General features: G+C 36.1%; 1 protein-coding gene across 6 annotated transcripts in view; it reads left to right on the top strand.

Annotated features, from left to right (window-relative positions):
* The window catches only part of STXBP5L (syntaxin binding protein 5L), a 180,739-nt gene that overhangs the window by 107,449 nt on the left and 58,107 nt on the right, over positions 1–15,183 (top strand). For all 6 annotated transcript variants that reach the window (XM_054269701.1, XM_054269705.1, XM_054269702.1 and 3 more), the window contains exons 7-14: positions 7–90; positions 4,831–4,954; positions 6,472–6,550; positions 6,726–6,880; positions 8,475–8,547; positions 9,785–9,932; positions 11,486–11,553; positions 12,717–12,757. In XM_054269701.1, coding sequence (XP_054125676.1) covers positions 7–90; positions 4,831–4,954; positions 6,472–6,550; positions 6,726–6,880; positions 8,475–8,547; positions 9,785–9,932; positions 11,486–11,553; positions 12,717–12,757 — 772 coding nt within the window. The remainder of the gene's footprint in view (positions 1–6; positions 91–4,830; positions 4,955–6,471; positions 6,551–6,725; positions 6,881–8,474; positions 8,548–9,784; positions 9,933–11,485; positions 11,554–12,716; positions 12,758–15,183) is intronic.

Here is a 15,183-nt window from a genome sequence, read left to right as displayed (position 1 = left end):
GTGCAGCTGTTGATAGGCTATGAAAATGGGACCATCGTGTTCTGGGACTTACGATCTAAAAGAGCCGATCTGAGAGCTTATTATGATGAGGTAAGCAATTTCCATTAATTCAGCAAAGCCATTATTCAGCAGTTTGCCATATGTCTTACCAAGCAGATGGATGTTTATCTAAAGGCATTGCTGGTTCTGGAAATACTGTTTGTGCTATGCTTTTTGGGAAAATTACTGACAATAGAAATCAAAGTCTGAAATCTCTAGTTCTGATGCTTCAAGCTCTCATGAGTGTACTGTGAAACAGAATGTCCTCCCCTTGATCCTGACAAGTTCATCAACTTCTCTGTGGGGATCCTCAGTTGAACAGAGTCTAGCAATGAGCTGACCTGAGATATAGCTACAATAGGAATTACATAACCATCTCTACTGGGTATATCTAGAACATTCATTAAATGGAATGAATGGAAGATTAATTGCCTTGTACAGCTGTTGATATTGCCTAGTATTTAAGATCTGATTAAACAGTTTTCAAAATTATATTGTCATAGTTATCACACAATTGTCTCTTTTCATTTGTAAGCAGCCTGTGTTAACCACAGATGCAGTTCTTTATCAATAATCAAGCTGCTTGAGAAATAGATATATTCCTAGTTAGTATAATTTTAGCACTAGCCCTAGGAAAGAATATTCTTTGTTCTGCCAGTCCTCTAAAGTTCACCATGGATGAACATGAATGCTACTACAGCTGAAGGTAGAAAAGGACATTTTCTTTAAAGTGATCCTGGCAGTAATTGGTTTCCTGTAGTTCTCTTTCCTTCTTCATCTTGTCACCTTGCTATGTATAAGGAGTGTATACCCATTTATTTCCCCTCTAAAAAGCAATCTAAATACATATGGATCCTGTACTCTTTCAGACCTGCTGTCAGAGACACATTAAAGCTACTCTGAGCTTCAAGGTTAAGTTTCTGAGCATCAACATAGCAAATGTTTCAAAGGACAAGTTTGAATAGGCCAGCACTTAAGCCTCAAGACGTGCCCACTGAATTGTCTCCCAGTGACAGTCTGCTTTTGCAAACACTTATGAAATTACACCCCTTCTATTACTTAAGGCTGAACAACTTCTTCCTTTCACAGGTCTCTTCAGGAAGGGTGGGGATGGGCATGTGTGTTTGCTGCTGTCCTCTCTTGTACTCAGAATGAGACTACATGAAGCAGGATCTTCTTAATGCTGGTTCCTCTTTTTTCTTCATTTTGAGACAGAGTGGGTGGATGTTGAAAATTCCACATACAATTTAGATTTAGTTGTTCCACATTTTTCAATACTGTTCTCAGGAACTTTTTTTGCCTTCTTATCAGTCCCATGCTTTCTTCCTCAGTGGTTATTTGCTATGTCAGTACTCCACTTTGTGCAACTTGTTCTAGCTTCTAACATACTGAAATAATTGCAAGATTCTTATTTTGTTTTTAAAAGGATTGTGTGACTAGGCATTTTACTTTACTCCAGACTTTCAGGCTCCATGTTCATAATGTTCCAGACCTGCTAGAATTCCCTCAGGGAAGCCACTACCCTTAGGGAGCCAATAAAAAGGGATCTTTCTGAAATCCTGGGTTACATGTGCCACTTGGCATTTTGCAGCAGTCCAAATTATCAAGCCTAAGCCTCATGTTATGGGTTGGCCACCAAAGATCACAATCCAGAAGTCATTGCTCCTGCTCCCCTTCACCATGCTCTCTGGACTGATGGGAAGCCTCTGTGCCCCATGATGTCTGACCAATCTCTCAGTATTGTTCTGGCACTGAGCCAGAACAGTTCCAGTTGCAGGCTATCTGTTAAGTCTCAGATAAATTCCTGTAAGTGTTCTGTATCTTCATTGAGTACAAAAGTGCCTCTTTGCATGAGTTCTGAATTAAATTAATTCACCCTCACTTTTCTTACTATCATTACGATTTTCATCTTCTCAATGGTGATATGCATGAGATATTGAGGTCCTTCCAATCAATGCTCCTATACAATGCCTTCTATAAAAGGCTTTCCTTCCAAGCTCTTTTATAATTTCCTGCAAAAGTTTTTTTTTCCATAAAGTGGTATAAAAAGACAGCATATAAACAAGACAGATCTTTCAAATGAATCTCAAGTTGTTACTGATAGTTGGCAAACCCACAATCCAGCCATCTCCCTCTGCAGGCTTTAGAAGTTTGCATCAACCCCCATTCAGAGCTGTCTGAAGCAGTTGTCATTTTCACTGGAGCTCATCCCAAAATGAAGATGCAGAGTTCTTAGAGGCATTTGCCAAATGACAACTCCCTACCTTTGTCTAGCACTGTGCCACTATGGAAGTATCAAATTGGATGTGGCCCTTGCTGTAATGGTCCTGCAGTACTACGAACACAAAGGACTTTTAGCATTCAAATAGTAAGATGAGACAAGCCTTGCTCAGTCCAAAGTATGGTTAAAAGTGGTACTAAAGACCCTCAGTGGTGAAGGTTTGTGGTTGGGAAGGAACTGAAATGGTGTTAGGCATGCTTAATTTTAGTACATGCTGAGTATGAAAGAAGATGGAATGTGTATGCAACCACTGTGGGTATTGCAGAAGGAGAAACATACCTAATCTGGAGTGAGATGCTTTGTGTGCTTACACTGTGTGAATATTCACATGAACCACCCACCATGAGTAACTCCTGTTCTAAGGAAATAACTGCTCCTTTTGTGTGTGGATGCTAAAGTGGATCTGAATGCTAGACATAATCTAGCAGAGAGAAAATATGGGACTTGTTCAGGACCATCTTTCAGAATTACTTGTGACTTGCAGCTGAGACCTCCAAAAACATTTCTGTTTTTCTTGCCCATTTTGTGGCAAAGTCTAACAGGTCAGTTTGAGTTGCTGCTATGCCAGCTGGCTGTGCCAGGATCATCCCACCTCAACTGCCCTCCAGGGGAGGTTTATGCTGGCAGGTGGTGCCTGGTCACAGAGAGGCAGTTTAACAAGCAGCTCAGTACAGTTTTTAGCTAGTTGCTAGCTTCTGCTCAGACACAGTCAGTGGCTGTAACCATGTGAAATGTTTCTAAGTGTGACAACACATCAAAACCAGATTCAAATCTGGCATGATAGCAAGCATGAATGAGCTCATGTCAGAATTAATTTGCATGAGGATAGACATGCCTTCAGTGTAAGTGAAGCAGTGCTCCCCAGAGAGCTAAGGTTATTCTACCTGAGGGCAACAACATTGGACTCTGCATGAACCATCTTTCTGAGTTGTCTTTTGTTACTTCAGTCATAGTTCGGTTTCTTCTGGTTATTTAAGAGGTATTGTATACCAGCTCCCTCTCTGGAAGGTAGAAGTTTGGGTGATACCCATTTGTCACCAAAAATAAATACCTAGAGTTCAATTTTCTTTAGCTCCATTTTTTGCTTCCTTTTTGGCACTACTATTTTAGTAGTTTAGTGTTAATCAAGCATTCATATACAAGGGTGTCAGATTCCTGTTAAAACATCTGGGTCATCTTAATGCAAACTCATTTGTGGCTCTGCTGTCCAGACCCAGGGGCTGAGTAAAGCTTTGGTAAAGGGTCGTGGACCTTTGGTTGATTTCTTCTGATACTCTCTCCAGACCATGAGCTGTAACCAACATAACAATCAATATAGTGATTAAAAGAGGAAAACCAACAGGGAGCTTTAAATACTGACCAGTAGCACTTAAGCAAAATTAATATGAACAGCTGCAATGCTGACTTATGAATACCCAGGCATGATGTTAAGTCATGATGTTAAGTCATTTGAATAAATCAGGTAAATGTCTATATGCAATTTTAAGTGCGTGCAAGGCCTTAGCATTTCCTAACTCTGGAAATTTATTAAGTTGCATTCAAAAATAGATCTCTTTTATTTACATTTACATAAAATTATATTTTGGTTTTTGCTATTTAGCAGTGAACATTTCTGGAAGGGATATGGATTCAAGGGAGAATTCTGTGAGTTTGTGCTTCTGTGAGGAGTGTGTGAGGAACTGTGGTACAGAATGAATGTTTTGTCACAATATGGCTTTTGTTAGTTTCTAGCACATATCAGGGAAATTGAAGGACTTACCCCATTATCCTTTCCAATAGTTTGATGTAACAATGGATATTTTCTACTAATTCGTTCCACTAATTATGCACAAAATACTAAGAATGGTGTAAGTAACATTCACCATGTGGTTCTTGTAGCATGCATAGCATGCACAAAGGAGTGTGATATTCCTCTCCTCTGACTCACTATCTCTTCCAAAACTATCTTGCGTCATTGTTTTGGTAATTTTCTATACCAGTGAAACAGCCCTGGATTTTTTAGTGTTTTGGTTTTGACATTAAACATCCCAGATTTCTGTGGACTTGCTCTGCAGCTGAAGTATGTGAGAATGCATGTGGAAATTATCATCCAAGAATAGTGTTTTACTTCCTCTGGGGAAGAATCTGTGTGTGGTACCTGTAAAGATTTTTACACAGAATTACCTGTAAATTTACCAGATTAAATACTTCTAAGGAGAGCTATGAGACATATTACAACTGCATTGTATGGCCCTTGTTCTTACATTTTTACCTTAATACCCTTTTCCTTCCAATTTGGCCTGATTCAGTACATGCTTTCTTATATTACCGTGTTACATAAGCCTTTATGATGAAATATGGATTACAGCCATCTGTTGCTAAAAAGTGATGGTAATGAACTTCAGACAAAAGGAACTGTCCAACTCTTGATATACCAATAGAACAATATAATCTGAAGTCATACATGGAACTATCATTAGTGTAAACACTGTATTCCATTCCAGTCTCAAGTTCTGCTTTCTTTTCTGTAGGCTATTCATTCTGTTGCTTGGCATCATGAAGGGAAGCAGTTCATGTGTAGTCATTCTGATGGCAGCTTGACCCTATGGAATCTGAAAAGCCCTAACAGACCATTCCAGACCACAATTCCACACGGTAATTCTGATAGTTAAAATGTGTAACTGAGAAGCAAAACAGTGTTCTCAATGCTGCTTGCTAATATGTATGTTTACTTAATTTTTCCTTGTAGCCCAGATGTTGCTTCTTGCATAAATATTTTGATCTGAAAAGTAGCTGCAAATTATTGTAAAATCAGTAACTTAGATCAAACTTTTTATTGTAATTGGTGTCGTAAATACCTCTTTCTGATTTATATTACTCTAATGTCTTACCCAATTCCTTTTAAGAGCCTACTGATGGTCTGTGAGACCCTCAGGCTCTTTCTTTCTTTCATGGTTTGTACTTACAGACTTTTATGAGCGATTTTCACAACAGATTAAAATGTTTTGTAAAAGGTACTGTGGTGTTTTTCATGGGGATGGTATAAGGCTTCCCAAAGAACTGCAATGAAGAATTTAAAGGAGCCATAGTAAGAGATGGCTTTATCTTTATGTGTGGGACTTTATATGAAATTGCTTCCTAAAAATTTGGTTCAAAAGTATTGACACCATTGTAAATGAGTACATTCCTTTACTGAGAAAACTGGGTAGAGAGGGAGGAAGAAGTCAAGATCTAAATAGGCCCAAAAGGATTTAGCATTTTCCTAATTTACCTCTGTTTTATAATTTTTAGTCATAGAATTCTATAATGTCACAAGGGAGCTCTTAGCCAGTGAGATGACCAGATCAAGACAGTCCTGATTTGATGAGTAAACTCTGGACATTGGGCACTTGAACACTTCCAGCAAAAAATTGCACAACCTCTTTGGGCAATATCTTTTGGTATTTAATGACCTGTGTGGCACAATTTTTTGGTTAATATCTAACCAGAATTTTCCATGACACAGCTTATGTCCTTTATCTCCCATGATAGCACTGTGCACCTCTGAGAAAAGTCTGGATCCATCTACGCTGTATCCTCCAGTCAGGCTGTTGTCAAAAGCAAGCATAGATTTTCCAAAGCAACAAACTCAAAATGGCTTTTTTTTTTAATTGCAAGTGACTTTTCTCTGATTGGAAGAAAGTACTGAGCCATAATTTACTAAGAACTATTGAGTTTCAGTTGTTCAGTTGTTCATTTAATTTTATCACTCAACTAGGTACACTCCAAAGCATGTAATGTTTTGTCAACAACAGGAATTAAGTCAATCTAAGAACGTCTTAGGAAAAAATGAAGCTGTTTATGGTCATTATGTGTTCAGAAAAAAAGGCTTATAATTAGTCTGATTCATTCATTATTAGTTAAGTTTCATACTCAGAAATCTGCATGGTTTATAGATGTCTTTGAAGTGTGTTCTGTGGTTCTTTAGATGTGGCAGTAAAAACACAAAGACATAATAAATGTAATTAATTTAGAAGAATGCGTATTTTGTGGAAATAGGAGCTAATACTTCTAATCTTTTGTAGCTTTAAAGTTCCTTCTTTTGTTTCTTACACAGTTGTTTCGATATATATGTTTCAGTTTGATCATTCAGTTCCATGTTTTAATAGTTTCCATGTTCTTTCTTTCCTTAGGAAAAGTTCAAAGAGATGGAAAAAAACCTGAATCTTGTAAACCAATTCTTAAAGTAGAGTACAAGACCTGTAAAAACAGGTTTGTTTTTAATTCTGTAATTAACTCAATATTACATTCTGGAGTGTAAGTCCTTTTAGAATCTTCTCCTGCTTTCTTTTAACAAACCTATTTGTTAATATTTGCAGATACTAAACCTATAATGTAAACTTGTATGTACTATGTAGACTTATACTTGTTTATTTTTTTAATACAGTGAACCATTTGTGGTATTTTCTGGTGGACTGTCATATGATAAGCCTTGCCGAAGACCAAGTTTAACAATCATGCATGGGAAAGCAATTACAGTTCTTGAAATGGATCATCCTATAGTTGATTTTTTAACTCTTTGTGAAACCCCATATCCAAATGGTGAGTTTATTGGGAAAAATACAATTATGGAAAATATAAACGAAGGGATCTTTCCTCATACATTAATCCCATCCCAGGGACTTCCATCCTAATATTTGTTTTCATCTCAAGAAAACTACATAACTGAAAATACCTGGAAGTTGTTTGCATTCTCAATGTAGGAAGTGAGTAGTGAATGGACAATAAAGCGTGCATAAATCTCCAAGTATAGGATTTAAACCCGTGGGCTACTGTGAGAAAACATTGCTATTAATCAAAGATAGGTGCTTGTATTTCTGAAATTTTTCATCATTTGCAGCTCACTAAATTATGAAAAATTAACTATCACTTACCTGCAAAAAAGTTCTTACACTTCAGCATGAAATTAACTGTTTAAAATATTATGTTTGCTCTACACTGCGGGGCTGCCAAGTTCTGAAATACGTTGTCAGAAAGTTCCAGAAAATAAATTAAGGAAAGCTGTAAGTCAAAAAGAAACTAACTTTAGCATTTTAAGCCCTCAAGCAGAAAAGTAAAATAAATCTTATATACATAGCTAAACCAAGTACACATTAAAAACATTTAGTAAGGTGTATATGTGCTTCAATATAACGCAGAAATTTAATTTCCCATAATCAGAGTTGCTTTGGGACTTCATTTAACTGTGTCAGATACTTCCCAGTACTTAGGTTTTGTAGCATCTTCCCCCGCTCACAGACCAATATTTATACATTTTGGTTTAACTCGTGTTATTCATAGCCAAGTATAAAAACAGGCAAAAAATAATGTGCATTCATAGCAGGACTGAAAGGAAGATGAATCATTTGCTCTCATTTACTCGTCCTTTTGGCATCACCCATCTGAACAGTTTATTCTGAGCTTGCACGTGCTGGAATGATTTACTGCTGTTGAAAAGAAAGTCATAATTTCACATTTATATTTTTTTTTATAAAAAATGTAGATTATAAAAAGTATGTAAATGAATATATTCTATGCATCAGGGGAAGCGTTTATTTGTCATCTTAATTTTTTAGTTTTGATAAATAAAGAGAATTGTATAAAAAAACCAAGCCATGTAATCCCCTAAAGAGTGTGCAGGAGGAAGGGGCATGTTATTACCTGAATTGAAAACAGCAGACTAACAGGATTCCTAGGGAATATTCTCCTTGAGTCACCTCAGAATTGGGGGCATTGTGTATCAGGAAGTGTCCTGCACAATCTGTTTCTGAAGAGCAGTTGTACACAGTAGAAGTATTACTTTTGGACAGCAAAAATACTTTTTCTGTGTAACAATTGGATTCAATAATGCAATGATACACACAACTTATTCATATTCTACTTCTTTACTTTCAACATAGCATCATGCTGGCAGGCTATAATACTCCAATTCTTCTGCTTTGTAAGTTTGCCAGCAGTACTATCCAAAACTAATTTCCTACTTCCTCTCTGGCCCTAGTTTCCAGCTCTGGCTGGTTTGTGCATATGTCAAGGGTTTATACCTCAAAGCTTCTAATATACTGTGAAAATTTAAAGAACATAAATATTGCTGGCTTGCTTGCTTCAAATGGCTGATAGGAGAACTCCATGTCTTTTATACTTGATTCGTTGCTTACAGAATTTCAAGAGCCCTATGCTGTAGTTGTGCTTTTGGAAAAAGATCTCATTGTCGTTGACCTGACACAAACGAAGTAAGTATAAATGTTTAGATTAAGTTATTTGTGTGTTTAATTGTCCAGTAAATTACCATAAAATTCAAAATCATTTAACTATCCAAAAGCATTCACTCTTGGAAATAACTCTTGCTAAGTATTTACTTCCACTTTAAGAGCTAAGTTCATCTAATGAACAGGAACTTATGATAATAGTTGTTCTTGAAGTTTGGAATAAATCTAAATCTGCCGTCCTTTCAGCACAGCCCTCAAGCATTCATTCAATACCAAAGTTAAATGATATTTGAACACATATGTGAACTGGAAATAAGATTCAACAACTACTTTTATGCATGTCTAGCCTCAGTATCTTAATAAATAATGGCATTGTTTTATATGGATCTACAGAATTACTTCATGATCCAGTTGCTGGTTTAAATGACAAATAGTTCTTTCATATCAGAATCAATGTTCCTATCAAAGAGGAACTCTACATCATCTAAAGCATATTCCAATTATTTATTTTGTTATGCCTCTAACACTACCAATAAAGGCCATCCACATTCACACTGGTGTAACAGGGAACAGATTTTGCTGTCAATGTATTGGAAAATGTTAAGTGAATCATATTCAGATCTCATTTACTTTAAAGAATAATTCCGATCATCTCAGCAGTGTAAAATGGACATAACTGAAATCAGTACCCAATTTCCTGTGTTTTTCAATTGTGAATAGCATTGTATAATGTATGAAAAGTGAGGATTTCCTCCTTATCAGCTGTTCAAACTGATGGAAGTGAGAAATAAACTGAGATCTACTCATCTGTTATTGCAATTTTTCATTGTATAATCAGAAGTCTACCAACCCAATAAGCTAAGATCTTCAGTGTAAAATCCACGCTTGTAAAAATAGTTTGTAGTTCATAGTACATGTCATATTCATGAAACTGAAACTTCTGGAAAATTTGTCACTTCTATATAATAAGATTTTGAGATGTCAGAAGAAAATTCTTGTTCATTCATAAAGGTAGCCCTTTTACCCTTAGGGATTATTTATGTAGGATTCTTGTCTTGTCAAATTTTTATGTCTTTATTTTAGTAACTACACATTATTATTGATATTAAAAACAATATGTAAGTTTGAATAAATAAGGGAAAATATATTTAATGAGTAGTGATTTTACTTAGATTTTGTTATATATTTTAATATAAGAATATGTTTTATTCTATGGCTCAGTGTGTCACAGTGCTTCTAATAAATTGTCTTCCTTAACTAGTTTTCCAATCTTTGAAAATCCATATCCTATTGACATTCATGAGTCACCTGTTACCTGCACAGAATATTTTGCGGACTGTCCTCCAGATTTGATCCCTGTACTCTATTCTGTAGGAGCAAAACATAAAAAGCAAGGATACAGCAATAAGGTAAACAAAACCAATATTCTTGTTTTTAAGCAAAGGAAGTAGATGTGTAACCTATGTTTTTATAACCTCTTACCATATTATTTTTGTTTTACTCCTTTAATAATCACTTTAAGGATAGTCCAACCAGCAGCTCAGCAGCCTGATTACAGTCCCTCAGAAACATGACCACTCAGAAACATGACCCCCCCAGTATTTGTCCCTCAGAAACATGACCACTTAAGCAGAACCATTAATTATCATTGGATAGGACTTAATCATTAAGATGCTGGAGTTATTCCAGATCAGATTTGTTAAAGGCAAGCCAGCAGTGTACAATTCAAAGCTGTATGGATAGGTTCTCTCTATCAAAGAAAAAAGTGTAATGATTATAACTGAAAGACTTGAGCAGATGTTCAGTGAGAGCTGACAACATCATCTGTGAGATTTGTTATTAAATAGAGATGATAATAATAATAACAATAATAATGATTTTACTGAGCTACCAAAGTCTTGCCATAATGCTGTAGAAATAGGACAAGCTTCAGGATGTAAAATAAGAAATGCAATTAATTTCTAAATTTCAAGCTTTTAACTGGTTTGTATTTTGGCTAGAACGAATGCATTTTAATAAATAAACTAGAAAAAAATACTGGGTAAACAAGTCAGACATTATAAATTTTCTATTCAAATCAATGGAAGTATTCTCCTCGAAGCTGGGTTGTTTTCCATTAACTCAAGGAATGAGCCCTCTCTACTTCTTTTACATCTTGGTTCACAAAAGTACTTCAGAAAATATTTTTATTTCTCCTGTTTGGATCTACCCTTACCTCATACACTTTGCACACCTGCCTGTATTTCCTGCAACCTCTCTTGCCCCCTTGCTTTTTTTGTGCATGTACAAATGCACTCTGAAAGTAGGTGGTCACTCATGTGCCAGACATCCATTTCTGTAGCCACAAGCATCCACTCCATGTATCCACACAAACAGTTTGTGCTCCTGGTTTTTCTCTACCCACTCATACTCTGCACACATCCTGACCCACTCTGCACATGTGTCACCCTCTGCATCCTGGATCCATACATGTCAGGGCTTTAGGCACAGGACAGCATTCTAGACCATTAGGAAGCAAAAGGCAAGGAAGAGATGATGATCTCATATGTTGTATTAAAGTCACATTCTCTTATCTCATGGCATCATGCTCTGATACTTGTTTCTGGGCCAGCTTCTTCAGTGGTCTTTGTATTCAAAATAAATTTTCGGTCTATTCAGTGTTCTGTAGAACCTCCAAGAGAAAAGCCATCCCAAAAGACCAGCAGAATTGTTTGTAACTCCTCCTTCTCATTCCTGCTTTAGGTTGTTGAATGTTAGCTGTGTGGAAATATTTTTAAAGCACAAAACATTAGTTGATAATATAAAAGGGTCCAGAAATGTTAATAAACTGTAAAAGCCTTGAATTTTACATATTTTTGTTCTTTTACAAGTTTTATTGCTTTTTGCCTACTCCTGAATTTAAAAATTAGCCAAACAAGGTTCTTCAGAATAAGTTGTGATCTCGGCACTTTTTTTTGTTTAGGAGTGGCCTATCAGTGGTGGAGCATGGAACCTTGGAGCTCAGACCTATCCTGAAATCATTATTACAGGGTGAGAATGAAACTGGGGATTGGTACTTTTAAACTATTTGTGTCTACTCCTTTTGATTGTGGGTTACCTATAGGTAAGAGTTGAGACTTCACCACATATGCATTTCCTGGCTCTTCACTTGAGTAATGTCACCAGAGAAATTCTTTTTTGCTCTAGAAAACAGAGCTTAATACCCAGGGCTGAGTACAATTAAGAATGACCATTTGAGGCCCCAGTGTTAGATAGCAATGCTTGTGAAGGAGGGGTCTTTGGAAAAAAAATCTATTGCAAGAGAATATTTTGGCCTTGAAGGTCACAGAGAATAGCTTCAAAAAGGAGCACAGCTGTTGTCCCCTGGCCTTCTGGACTCACTGTCTGGGGACAGTTTGGGAATTCATTTTAATACTCAGCATTAGTGAGGGTATGGTGCGCCTTGAATTTCACCTTGTGGGCACAGAAACAGAGCAAAAAGGCCTAGAAAGGCTCAGACTGCAGTAGGGGCCCCATGAGCAGTGATTGGTGGATTCCCAAGGGATCATCCTGTAAAACAGACACTATTCATTGAGCTAAGATGCACAATGAGTTTTTCTCTAGTCTCAGTCATGTATTTGATGAATTGTTACTATCAATAATACTGAAGACGTGATCTTAAAAATAATGATGTGTGCAGTAGTACAAGAACGTGATGAAGGGATCATTCTCATTATAAACAGAAGTCTCTCCTTTTTCCAGCTTTGCTTCAGCAATTGTATATTAATAAAAGGAGCACAGTTGTGAAGTATCAAGCAGAATGAAGTTCCCTTCTGTCCTTTCAAAGTTCACTGTACATGCCAATTTTAGAGTGCATAGGTTTGATGCTGGCCCACTGCAAAGCCAAAAGTACTGTGACTTAAACTTGTTATTAGTATGGGAATTAATTTCTTCTTGTTGCAGTCTTAAAATTTATTGGGGGCTTAGTTCTCTGCAGGAAATGAATAAAAATATTTTGTTAACTAAATTAAACCAAATAACAAAATATTTTCTTCTAGTTTGTATGTATGTCTTTAATATATTGTCAGTAAGTTATAGAGAGTTACAGAAACAAAATTAACTTTTTCTGATTGTATTTATTACTCACTGAAAGTAGATAATGTTTCAGAATTGCATCTTGTTTTAACACATTTAATTTTTATATTTTTTTTAAGCCATGCAGATGGATCAGTAAAATTTTGGGATGCTTCTGCCAGTAAGTTTCTAAAGTTCACTTTTACATAATGCTGATAAATCACACAAACACACATTTATATATAAAACAGGAAATTTAACAGGTTGAGTACTAATGGCTGGGCTGATATAATTAATACAAAGGGGTGAAATTCAGAAAATGTTTTATAAGTTAAGAGAAAAAATGCTGCTAATGAGATATGTTAGGCAGAAAAGAGTGAGGAATAATAACTCAAGATCCAGCATACCAAAATCTATGAAGGATGAAGTGTTGGTAAAAAATCCCTAGGGCACATTCTTCTTGTGTGTATAGAGGAGAAGGCTCAGTTAGATCTTACATTCAGTTCCAGTTGTCGTGTCACTTCTGTACTGAGTACAGCAAAGTCTTCTTTATAGCTAAGTAAAAATAAAATATTAAAATGCATTAATATATTTCAAAACATTTAGTCTGGTGAGGGTGGAAAATACCATAACCTTTTCTTGTCCAGTCTCAAATCCCAGGAAATAATTGGGAAGCATTTCCATTCATCCTAGCAGGAAAAAGCTTCAGAAAATACTTGTTCCATATAATCTAGCTATAACTGCACATATCAGCAACTAGTATTTTCCTCTACAGAAAATACAAATGGTATTCATTAGTAAAATATATTTATTAAAATACACATACATTTTGATGGAAATTGAAAATATTTTGCTTCAAATAATTGACGGTGCTTCACCAAAGTTTCTATAGAGTTGCCTTGTATTCTTGTCTCTTTGATGGTACAGGGATGTCTGGGTAATATCTCTCTTTTATGAGGTATTAGTGTGTTAAAGAAGAAAGAGTCTGAGAGAAAATTCTGGATGAAATCTTAGGCGTAGAGAGATTTAATATGACCCTTATAACCAGTCTGTAATGAGTGCCAAGATCATGGAGTATGGAGTGCTTAAAATACCTGCTAGTTCCACGTGGTGCCACAGAATTGAAATTATTATTTTGCTACCATTACCAGCCAAGCATGGGAAATGCTGACAAGTTTTTAATGTCAGCTAAACCTGATGACTTTGTGAGGTAGTTGCCTTTTTGCATAATACCAAATATCTTCACTCAGGATGGACAAGGAGAAAATGAGGATTTCCAAATCCTCATTTCACAAAATATATTTCATGTATTAAGTAGGCACAGGAACTGAACATGGCCATGGGTTGGTTTTTTATTATTTAATTTGTCTGTTTGGAAATGGTGGGAGAACAGAAACATTGTGCTTAGAATTTACATCTTCCTCTGTCTTGAATTAATGGTGAACACCAATCATCAGATGAGGTCAACAGTTTACTTGCTGAAACAGAAGTTTTTGAGAGCTTTGATATGAACAAAAGTAGGATAATTAGTTTTATTTAGAGAAGTATGGTGAGACATTAGACTTTGTCTTATTCAAATATGAAATACGTGAATATTTCAATTTTAAGAAGAATTACAAATACAGGTTCTAAAGTTAGGATGAAACAATACAGACTGTGGGAAGACCCCAAGGCATTTAGTGTGTGTACTGCACAGGAAGCAGTGTGCTAGTTATTCCTTCTACAGCTCTGGCAGAAATGGGGAAAGAAGAAAACCTCTCATAATGAATATAAGCATAGCCTAATCATAACCAATACATTCAGCAGTAGGAATTTTTCTTAACATTAAAAGCTTAGATGATCATGAATATTCACAATCTCTTCAACAGTGCTGGTATTTTCAGTGCATCTCTGATGTCCTGGTCCTAGTCCTGATTTTCAGGGCATGCACAATGTTACTCCTATCATACTTGGTACTCTTTATTTACAAGGTTTTGATTATTACAAAGTTTTGTTATTTATTTTATTTACCAGGTGTTAAGCTTTTTAATAGAGTTCAGACTTCATTTGAGATTCCCTAGCAAACATAATATCCTACCAGTATTTGAAGGCGCAAAATGCTTTGCTTTTAGACATATTTTAATTGTGTAGTCTTGTGTCTGAAAGCACAGATCTGTGAGAGACAGGGACTTGCTAGGCCACTGGAGCTGTTTCCAAAATGCATCTTTATTCAAAAGATATTGCTGGTTTTTTATTTACTTGTGCAGATGGTGCCCAGTAATAGAGCATAGAGAATCTTGCCTTGTAATCTGTACCCTATGATTCTGTAATTCTTCCAGTCATAATGTGGATGGACCCATGATGCCTGGTTTGGAGTGCCACTCTAGATTTGCTACTGGCACTAACTGGCAACCTGAATCCTCTTTATTTGCCACTGAGGGCAGGAAGAATTATGTATTTATTACAGAAGCACTTGCTGTAATTTGTGAAATTCAGAAGTGCTTTATGTGCTAAAACTTTTTAAAACATTAAAAACTGAATGTGCTAAGCCTCCTGGAATATATCTGCACTGCCAAACAAAAATGTAGTTTTGCTGTGTTCATCATCTGGTTACATAACTAAAACACT

This window comes from Melozone crissalis, unplaced genomic scaffold (genome assembly GCF_028551555.1).
Source record: "Melozone crissalis strain CALT ecotype California unplaced genomic scaffold, PUWL_Pcris_2 ptg000008l_1, whole genome shotgun sequence".
Lineage (NCBI taxonomy): Eukaryota > Metazoa > Chordata > Aves > Passeriformes > Passerellidae > Melozone > Melozone crissalis.
Note: the sequence above shows the minus strand (reverse complement) of the source record. Positions and strands in the feature narration are given on the sequence as shown.